This window comes from Bombus bifarius, unplaced genomic scaffold (assembly GCF_011952205.1).
Source record: "Bombus bifarius isolate JDL3187 unplaced genomic scaffold, Bbif_JDL3187 scf7180000009212_frag, whole genome shotgun sequence".
In the NCBI taxonomy this organism is placed as follows: domain Eukaryota; kingdom Metazoa; phylum Arthropoda; class Insecta; order Hymenoptera; family Apidae; genus Bombus; species Bombus bifarius.
The window spans coordinates 1-11,491 of record NW_022884972.1 but is presented as its reverse complement, the minus strand read 5'-3'; the positions used below and the strand labels follow the sequence as shown (position 1 = coordinate 11,491).

General features: G+C 32.9%; 1 protein-coding gene and 1 long non-coding RNA gene across 2 annotated transcripts; one reads left to right on the top strand and one right to left on the bottom strand.

Annotated features, from left to right (window-relative positions):
• Positions 1 to 6,975: 6,975 nt before the first annotated feature.
• LOC117214600 (glutathione S-transferase-like) lies at positions 6,976 to 8,541 on the bottom strand. Its single transcript, XM_033460806.1, has 2 exons — positions 8,291 to 8,541; positions 6,976 to 7,263 (listed from the first exon to the last, which is right to left on the bottom strand). The coding sequence occupies exons 1-2, from the start codon at positions 8,525 to 8,527 to the stop codon at positions 7,096 to 7,098; spliced, it is 405 nt and encodes a 134-aa protein (XP_033316697.1). The 5' UTR covers positions 8,528 to 8,541; the 3' UTR covers positions 6,976 to 7,095.
• LOC117214601 lies at positions 7,193 to 8,905 on the top strand. Its single transcript, XR_004488903.1, has 3 exons — positions 7,193 to 7,273; positions 8,404 to 8,699; positions 8,782 to 8,905. It is a non-coding gene; the product is annotated as an uncharacterized LOC117214601 (long non-coding RNA).
• The last annotated feature ends 2,586 nt before the right edge of the window (positions 8,906 to 11,491 follow it).

The window sequence follows — 11,491 nt, the reverse complement described above, 5'->3', positions numbered from 1 at the left end:
TCGTGCAATTTAGTAATTAGGACCGTTGATCTCGCTGCAACATAGATGGATAGAAAAAAGCCATTTAAAATGATACAACGTCGGGAGGACAATTATGAAAATTATAAATGGAACACAAGATAAAATTGTTTAAGATTAATTCTTCTTTTTTTTTTTAATCGCGAGTGTTTGCAAACGAAGTTTCAATCTGTTTACAATGATAGCAATGAGAGGAGGATGTCTATGAAAGTTATAAATGCGATATTGAATAACATTTCTGCGAGTGGGTTTGTTTTTCGTTACAAATGTTTTTTAAACGAATCTGCAATCTGTTGGAAACAACGGAACAGTAACGGACGACTGATAGGGAAATAAAAAAGATCGCGTTTTATTTGAACAGACAAATCTTTGAAATCTATTCGAAAGTCTATTTGAAATGGTACGAGCTCGAAAAGAACGGTGAATACTATAGAAGAAGGATTAATTAAAATTCTTATTAATCTGTACGCTTTGTATATTAAATACCTTGATCGATGCCAAGATAACAAATTATTATACAAAACAGTGAAGTATCCACGTCTGACATTAATATTGAGTATTACCATTACTGTAATTTAATTTTTAACCGATCCTGAAAATTCATTAGAACGTAAAAAGTATAAAATGTTACTGTGCATTTCAAGATTAAATGCACTGTAATTTAGAAACAGTTATGAAGCGGAAACAAATAATTTATTCAGAATAAGAATTCTATGTAATCGTGTTAAAAAAAAACGTACTTATAACGCGTTTAAACTCCAAATATGTAAAGACAATAAGGGGAAAAAATTAAACGAAACGAACGAACAATAAAAAAGGGATGTTAAATACAAAAAATAGATTGAAATTTAGATTATGAAATATAAAAAAAATGATATTGCATAATTTACAATTATTTCCGATAGCTTACGTCAGTATGTTGGAGTGTAAACTATAAAATATTCAAAAACTGATACCATTTAGACATAATTTAGAAAAACAATAAATTGCGGAAACCGATAGTTAAAACTCGATACGATCGATACTCCAAAACTCTAATCCTAATAATTACTCAGCAATAATAACCGATAATTCATGTTGATTAATGTTTGAACTCCGTTTTTTTTTTTCTGTATGTGTATACAAATTTTATACAGTTTGATAAAGCGAAATTAAATTATCATCTTTTTGTACTACTTCAAACATTGAGATTTGTCATCTTCAAGGTCGATCACACATAGTTTCAGATTGCGGAGTTGCAAGGATAATTAATTTTGCAATCGGTTTTCCTTTGATATAGATGTGAATACAAATAGCCATTGATTGACAATATACCGAACCAATTCTAGTTTAATTTGAAGTCATCGATCCTTTGATATTTTTGGAAGAATAGTAAAAGTACAGAGAAAACAAGAAAAAATGGCGTTAACTAAAAGATAGCTCCAATGTATCTCATAAATATTATCTATATATCATTTGTAAGATGTAAGTGACCAAGATATCGAATTATACAAAAATTGTATGTAATGATTAATACTTGAACGTTACTTACATTTATGTACATGAAAATTTGATCTTTTATTAACTAAGTTATTGATCGACAAAATGACTTCCTACATAATTCTCCGCCTGAACTGAAATGCATATCTTTTTTTACGCAAGCCTTATGTGTAGCTAGCAACGAGCAAACAGATTAATTACTTTACACACGGTCGTATCTTATTTGCTGTAGGCGAGTTCTCTCGTGTAATCAACGAAGTACTCAACTTTAAAGCGATAACAGAAGAACATTATTGTATCGACAAAAATCATACTTTTTTCAAAGAAATATGTAACTCGTATTTTTTTTAAAGCAACCCTCATAACGTATTGAATAAAATAATCATACATTTTTTTTGTTCAACATTTGTAAAATACGATATTATCAAGATCACCAAGGAGGTAATCTTCAATTCTTAATGAATATAATAAAAAACATAATTAATGATTGTTTGATGGTTTTATTATTATCTCTATAATACAAAAGCACAACATCGTGTCAACAGTTTATATAGTTCGTATGTTTCTGTAGGAATTGTTGGAATACAACGATATCAGTCGCATGCGGATAGAGTGTTTGATCGTACAGATTCTTCCATTCGTTGCCCAGCGCCATCCCCACTAGCGTACGTTCGTTAGATGTACCGCGGCGGCTGGCGCGTGCATGCTCTTCCGAGAACTCGGCGGAAGAAACATAAGGATATGGATGGAACATTGGGCACGTCGGTGTCGCGCCTTGACAGCGTAGCGCTTTGTATCGAGAAGCTGCTAGAAGGTTCCGTGGCACGTGACGTTACACAGACATCTACTCAGGTCACACTCATTATAGAGAGTGAGGGTTCAAAATCTTTACAAGCGCCACAGGTCACTAAGGCAGTCAGTCTGTGAATAACTAGCCAACTGTCTACATTCCAGAACGCACATTTATAACTCTCGAAATAATTGTTTAATAAATATCACATTATATTATTTCAACATAAACATTGTGTCTTCCACAGAATATTAATCCTAATTCCAGGATTAAATTCTAACAGGAATACACAAATAATAGTTCTCTATCACAACGTAATCTAAAGGGAAAACCCTAACTAAATGACAAAAATATCGGTAATAACTGGAACTAATGAATGTTAAAAGCAATCAGTATATTCCATACAAACTTCCATCAACACGATTCGTTCTTCATTCTCTCAACACACTAAGACCGCAATCTTTAAACGCTTATAAAACCATAAGCAATCGTGAAGTTTAAAATTCGCTAACTGGGCGTCTCTCAATCCAGTTTTTGATCTTGGGCAGGAGGAGGACCTTTTTCTCCAGCAGCTTCAGATTCTCGTAATTCTCGATCAGATCAGACTTGTACATAAAGTTCAAATAATCGAGCAGAGCAACGAATGTTAAATCAGCCCAAGAGAGAGTACCATCGTAGAAGTAGCCGTCATTTTCCTTCACTTGCTGGTCCAAACGTTCTAAAATGAACAGCAGCGTCTCTTCAGCAGCCTTGCGTTTTGCAGCTTTGACCTTCTCGTCCTCCTCATAGTGGAAGGCGGCAATTCCTGAAAATTTGTTTTCAGTTAAATACTATTCGCTAATGTTATACTAATTTGAATACAGTGTTGTGCGAAATTTAAATGATACTGAAGATAGAATTACAATCCTTTTTAATCCTTTGTCTTGTATTGTTGACATACGTGTATCGTTCGATTAAATCAAATATTAAATCGGATTTCAACTAATAAATACCTGAACAGATATGAAGATTTGCCCAGTCAGTCTTTCCAGCTAAGTCATATTGTTTGGCTAAGTAACGGCAAATAGCTGTAGACTGAGCAACCTTCCTTCTATCAGCTACGAGCATAGGAAGCTGGCCATAAGGAGTCACTAAAAACATACAACTAATAGAATCAAAGATTCTATCGAACAAACAGATTATGATGCTTCTTAAATATCTAGCTTCCTGTTATTTGTTTTGGAAAGATATAATTTAATTTATTGATAATTTATCAGCAAACAAAGGGCATTGTCTCCTTAACAATACCTATTGTTCTCCCACATATCTTATAGAGCAATGGAGAGTAAACAATAATCTCTGTTATACTCTGCATAATTGTGTTCTACTTTATTTAGCTACTTTAGTTAAATTAGGAAAGATGAGATTTAAGAAACAGAATTTCTTTAAATTTTAAGCTTACAGGGCTTTATTTCTGGCCAGACGTCCTTTTTGATACGTTCATCTTCAAATGGAATACTAGCATAGCTGAAGAAGAACGGATTGGTTCTGCCAATGCCGTAACTGGGAAGTAAGTCAATTTATAGAGCGGCATCTTCCTGGAAGTATAATATATACAAAGTAAAAACAAAGAATCATTGATGACAAGAATTATATTATTACAAATTATGAAGTACAAGACAATTTAAGTAAAAAGCATCAACTACTAACTACTCGCATAGCTATTTGTATCTTTATATTTTAATATAGCTTAGATATAAAAAGAATATTATTTTTGGATGTAATAATGTATAAACTTGCGCCAAATATTATAACAAAATATTGCACTTTCTATTTAAGTAGGATAGACATATTACCGGCATTTATCTTTTTTCTATAGCAATGAAATTGTTTATAAAAAAGTTTATAAGAAAACTATCAATTAATGCAAACAACGCATTTCAAAATATTAATTACATTCGCACGATTCGTTATCTCTAGTATTAATTTAACCATATGGTTCTATACACCCAAGACCCTCTAACAGTAATTTAGTACCATTACTAGTCGTATGTACAATGTATGTTTGTAGACAACTTTCGTAACTACAAAACATTCAGCATGATTATACATTCTTCCAAACTTAAGAAACATTTTCTAATTGCATACTTAAATTTATCGATCAATTATGAACATATGATAACATTTATTTCTTTCAACTACTAATTTTCAAATCCTCTGCTGTTCCGTTAATTGAACGACGCGCCGACTTTTCCTACAAGTATCTTGTATCTTATCTGTATTATTTAGTTATCAATAAAGAAGAAACATTTTCTAATTGTATACTTAAATTTATCGATCAATTATGAACATGTAATAACATTTATTTCTTTCAACTACTAATTTTTAAATCATCTGCTGTTCGGTTAATTGAAGGATGTCGGCTTTCTGTAGAAGTATTTCATATTTATTATTTAATTATGAATAAGGAAAAAACATACAAAATACAGTTTTTAAACGGTTTATTATTTATAAAGAGAAACTTTGATTTAGGATATATATACTATATATATACTATTTACTTACAATTTTTTTTTTAAGATTTCAAAGTCGAAACAAGCACAGGAAATTTCCAAGCCGGTTAACAGAAACTTGAATGAGACAAAAATAACCTTTAGATCTCTATATGTTCTTCTTCCCCTCTGTTGCTTCCATGTAACTCTTATCCTATTGGTGGAGCTGTGCTGATATGTGAAATTATGACTACATAAAAACATCCGGAAAGACTCATTGAATGATTTTATAGTTTAAGGTTAATAAATTTCCATAAATTAAAGTTGAAAACTTATGAGAACATGTTTTCTGTAACAAAACTTAGTAAAAACAAACTAGTAAGGTTTATAGATTCTTTAATGATTATGTATGTATTCATAAACTAGTTCGATAAACATCGTTCGATAAAACGTCGAACAACACACAACATTGAAGCGCGAAATTTCAAATTCAAGGAAAGATAAATAACAAATATTGCGAACAAATGATATTAAATTTACAATAATCTCATGTAAGAAAAAATGAAAGGGATAAAAGTAGTATAGAAGATAGAAAAATCTATAAAACTGGTGGCTGGGAAATAGAAAATATATAAATTTATGTTATTAGAGTTTAGTACTTCTGTCGATCAATGTGTTACGACCGTTCGCGGAGAGACGCAGTCGCAGTAGCGAGAGGCGTAAATTCTCGCTACGATTCGGTGAATCGACGCCGCGAAGTAGTCGTTCCCCTGTTTCGGTTAAGATAAGAGGTGGTTAAATGAATATGACACAGTATAGTAAGTTATATTTCACCGTTTATTCCAACAACTTATAACGAAGGCAGTTACGCTGGTGCGTATGTACCAGATTTTTTTTTTTTATTTATTTGTTGAAATTACAATCAATTCTCGCGTTGAGAATATGTACGAGATGAATGAGTGACTGATCTGTGGGTGTGTCCTACCCGATGGAAGGATATTGACCGTTCGAAGGATGTGAAATCAGAACTGTCTTGGGAGACGATGCTGTCTCGGAGGAAAGCTAAGGATGGGTGTGTCTAGCGCACGGGACCATCGGATTTGTAGGTGACGATTTTAGTTAGGAGAGTGAAGGAAGTGGCTTCGTTGTTAATTGGTTAACGAAGGGTCTTAACCGCCCTCGAGAGAAAGTGGTTAGTGGGAGGAAAGTTGCAGCATACGTGAGAAAAACTAACTTTCCCTTGTCCAGTCGGAGTAGACAGTAGTCTTTGGAAATTCTTCGGAAACAGACGTTTGTTTGGTTTGAAGGACCTTTTCTAGGAAATCTATGAGATTTATGGAAGGTACTTGAAACTATAGAGGATACGCTGCGAGTATCCGGTGACATCTGGTTGCCATATTGCTCGCGGTGCGACGTAACAAAATGGAATAGAAAGATTATACCACAGACGAAATTATACTTTATACTTTATTATACTTTATACTTTATTATTACATTTTAACGTTTTAAACGTTTTAACGTTTAACATTCTAACATTCAGTTAGAACTTTGTATTGATTAGAGATATTGTAACGACCAGAAATATCGATACATATATCAATACTTTTACCTCGAAATTCGTAGATTCGTACTCTTCATTGTCCATACAAATTGTGTCATATATGTCCAAACCAAATTTAATTTACGTGCATTAACGTTTTCAAATCCATTTTTTATTTTCAAAGAACATCATATTTGTACTCGGTATTGCCAGTAAGTATCATGAAGAGACGAAACGAGTATCTCGAGTTAAGTATTGTTTAAAATAGTATATAGACATCTAGATATAACATTCAATGATTTTTCCCTCACTTATTGTAAATTATTGATATTGTAAAATTATAATTGTAAAATTATATAGTAAATGATATTGTAAAATTAAATAGTAAATTCACACGATGTTCAAATAATTCGAAATAACGATAGACCAAAAGCTGTTTAAACGAGACACAAGAATTAATCGTGCATTTTATTAAAAAGTTAAGTACGAATAAAAGAAAGAAAATTTTCAAACTTTTTTCGAAAGAACATACATTTATTATACAACATACATACATTTATTATATATTGTGTTCTTTCAAACACAATAATACCTTCCATAAAGGAGCACAGCTCAGATGAGACTTTTTATAGTTAAACTTTTAACGTACTCATAGAAACGAAATTTTTTTTTTTAAATAGAACTGTTACATTTTACGACACGTATAACATCGAACATTTACCAACATAGCGATGCCAGCGTACATATATATATATACTGGTGTACTGGTCATCTTTTTTCCACACATTTTTAGCTTTTTAACTGTTGGTGAATGGGCGCCTAATCAGCCAATCAGAAATGGCCGGTATACTATGAATCCTTCTCTTCAATGCTCGAAGAGCTGGATATTTATCTAAAGCTGTTGCCCCAAACATATACTCGTAATTTTCAAGGGCCGCTGTAAATACGAAGTCCGCCCATGTCGTCTGAAAAAAGGTTTGTATACATTTATTTTGTACCTCCTCTATTAAACAATTTTTTTAATTTACCTTGAAAAATGTGAAAAATCGAACTCTTAACTAAAGATCACTAGCTTTTTAGGAAGAATTTGGATTTTTATTTTATTGTCAGAATTTAATGGATAATTTTAGAAACTTCAACCTTTGGAGGTATTTGTTAATTAAAAATGACAAAACTGGTATTATGTAAAAAAGAGTAATGTGTATCCTGAATCAATGTCGAATGGAAATTAGACAGTTCTATAAAAATAATCCTTCTCACGATTCCACAACTTCATAGCTTAATTAAATACAATTCTTCGGCGATATAATTACAAATACATTTACAGGAATTGTGTAATATGATAAATATCTCGTTAAAGAAATTGAAATCGTAAACTGTAGATTCTAGTATTCTTTCACTTTCATGTTTCCTATGAGCCCTTCAATCGCTAAATATTTTGCAATGAAACACGTATTATTAAACAACATAATCATACTAAATTAATTTAATGTGACTATTTATTATTATTATATAATAACACAGTGATGAAAGAAATAAACTGGTCAAGTAATCTAAGGAACGATAATACGTATCTATGTCAGTGACAGTGAGAAAAATTCAGATATCTGTACTTAAGTGATTACACTTGTAAGTATCATTATATATTATATAAATATGATATTTCGAATGGTATCATTTATCACTCATTAAACAAGAGTGTCATATCCAGAGAAATGATTTTACATATCTTAATCTTTGCTTTGATTACGATAGTAATAATTTCTATCAAACTTGATGAGGAAGATACATGAATAATTATCTAAAAGCTGAAAATCTTGGCAAATTCATTTGTACATAAACTAACAGGAGTGAATTTTAAAGATACACTCTGCTCTCAACAATTAAAGCTGTCTTGTCGCAACAAAGTTTCAATAATTTTTTATGGACAACATGGCCCAGTTTGCACAAAGACTAAAAATTTTAACATTAAATTTGGATAAAAAATCTTACGGTAGAAGGAATGATATATCCTTTATTTTTGCCAATAATCTGGTCGAATTTAGTCAAGTAAAATGGTATTGTTTCGTTCAAAAGTTGATTCTTCCTCGCTTCCTTCTTTTCAGGATTCTCCACCATGCGATAGTAGCAGATTTCTGAAACGTATATGAAACCAACCGTTACGTTCATTTGTGTTTTTCCCCCCAAACGAAGAGAAAATAAGTTGTGAAAGAAGGAGTAGCCTCTCATAGTACCTACAATTTCTTCATTCTCTTTGCTTTCTTCAATATTGCCTCAACAAGTTCCTGTGGTTCACGATACTTGAAATATATACAATGTTACCAGCGTGGAAATTGTCTTGGAAACTTGGAGAATCTTTCAAGAGGAACAACATTGCTAACTGAGATTCGAGAAAGGAAAGGTAAGTAAATCCTTGCTTCTACTTAGAGCTTTTTTATTTACTTCTGACGAGTAAAGTACTGTTATTAAAATTTGATTAAAAGTACCAAGAATGTCGAGATATAAACAACCATTTGTGGAAAGGTCAGGAGAAGCAGAATTATCGAATAAACGTTGTATAACTCTTAGTGATTAAGTAAGAGAAGAGAAACGAGAAAAAAGTCTTTTATCTAGGTCTTAATAAAGTATACTATATTTATCTCCATATCAAGAATAACAACAAGATATAAACAGTCTTCTAGAAATTGAGTAAATATTACATAATTACATCTTGAGCAATATTTTGCGTCTTAGCTTTTGCTTAATCATTATGATAATCTTAAATATCTGTAAATTCTTCACAGACTCTTTGCATCTTCTATACAGGTATCTCGTGATCATGTGATAACACACAGGAAGAAAAAATGGAGGAAAAAACAGCGTAAAAAAAAGTTGCGTAGGAGTATCGTCGCACTACATCATTCGACAATTGATGCACGTCATGGCGATCGTCACGGTTTAAAGCAGGCCATCAAAAACGCGTTTGTTATCGTACGGAAAAATCTGCGACGTTCCAGCTGTTCAGGTGCATCGAATTGTGAATCATCGGCGGTACGAAGCAAGGCGAGGGGCGTAAATAGAGAAAGAAGAGAAGAGAAGGATTCGCATAAATGATAAAATATAATCGTTCGTTCCTCGTCGATGGCGGATGGATGGCTTTAATCGTGGACGATATCGATACGATTATATTTTATACATTTGAAACAAATATAAAAGACGAGCAAAAACCAGAGATACGATCGTTATGATATTATTCAATCGGTAGCCTATTTACCTCGTTTTTTGTTCACCTTCTCTGTCTAGTAATAATTTTTCGATTCGACTGGCGTGACGTTACGTTGGCGGTGTAAAAACACGATTTTAAACACCTGCGGATAGTTGCATGAGTTTCGAGCGATTCCATTCCCTTCGATTTATATTTATGCGATCAACGCGCGGATCGTTAACGCATTATGCAGACAGCAGATGTTACGTAATCACACATATCGTAATTGGAAATTAGTAACGTTATCGCGTACCAGGATCTTCCTGTCTTTGATCATTGAGTAACACTTTGTTGTCCTCGCTCCTTCCGCGGATAACCAGCGTTTATCATATAGAGACAGGGATTTGCAAAGAATAAAAGTTGTAGAACGTTGAAAGGCGTTGAGAGAAACGTGATGTTATCCCGTTATTCGTTAACGCAACGCAGTTAAAAAAAATCCCGTAGGAAGATTACGATAATAGATAACCTGAGTCGAGTGTTTGTCGGGGGATCTAAAAGATTCTTTCGAGTTGAGCGTCTGAGATTGCAGAGAAGAAAATTTGGAAGCCATCGAATTCGTGATGTCGATAGAAATCTTCAGTTGGAATCGTTGTATCATAACGTAGTCTGCTTATTGTCGATAAGACTTTACTAAACTAAAAGTGACTACTAAAAGTTTCTATCCTCTAAATTCTATCTACGATTCTATAATCTAAAAACTGACTTTTGCAAACAAACTGTAACATTCGCTTAACGGAAAGACATACGTATCTTGTTTGTACTCGTCTTTTCACACTGAATTCTTGAACGTCTGTCTCTGTGGTGAGACAAATGCAAAGTCATCTCATCAGTTACTCACCTTGCTTCAAATCTCCAAGAGTATCGACGAGCACGTCGCATATCATCGCATCCCATTCGTTCTTTCCCATTAGATCGTACTTCCTCGCCAAGTATCGCGCCACAGCGTTACTCTGCGCTACCGGTTTCCCGTCTATCTCCAGCACAGGCAGCTTTTTATAAGGCATTGCTAAGAACAAACATGGCTCATATGAACACTGTGTAGAGGGAAACGATCGATAGGAAATCACAACAGAGCTTCCGAGGCCGTTGCGTTCTTGTGAATAGATGAATCGAAATCATTTCGGTTTTAATCAACATGGCCTAGTAAAGAAATACAGAAATGTCTTCTTTCTCCTTTTTTTCTTTTCTTACGATTACTATGGACAGGGTATCGCGTGTTTTTGACTGTTGGGAAGAACCTAAAATTTTTAAAATCAAGGATAAAAGATAATACCAGACACGGAAAAAATATTAGAAAATGTACACGGTTCTTGTAATGAAAATTGAAATGCAAGGAATATAAATCGAATGTCTCTTGCGAACGTAATTTTGTGTTTTACACCGACAGGATTGATTTACAGATTTACGTTGATTTTTGGTTTCTCTATCTGCAAGCGACATATAAGATTATATCGAAGACTATGCTGCGTAAAACTTTTATTATACTATTTACGATAGAAATGTCGCAACGGAAGTCGCAACGGAAGATCGAATTTTATGTCTGCTTTGTTCTTTCGACTTTTTAGCTGTGTTCTTGTTCATTTCCGAACTGATTTCAATTTTTTATCCTTTTTTCCGACAAGTCCTAAAAAGTTTTTAAATTAACGAGAAACGTAGAAGTATTTTTGTATTCCTATTTTAAGTCACCTATTTACGGTTTTCTCAAAATATTCGAAATGCTTCGATTCATTGAAAACAATAAAGATTGCAACACAAAAATTCGAGAATCGTAAGTGAATTAAGTTGGTATTCGATAAACACGATATTACGGAAGCAAAACTTAATGAAAAGTTCGACTTTATTCCGTATGAAATTTTACTTTAAGTAAGTTTAGCCTGCACGTGAAACGAAAGTTTTATATACAGAAAAGTTTGAGTAAATGGTAGATATCTGAGAGTTGAACGATGAAA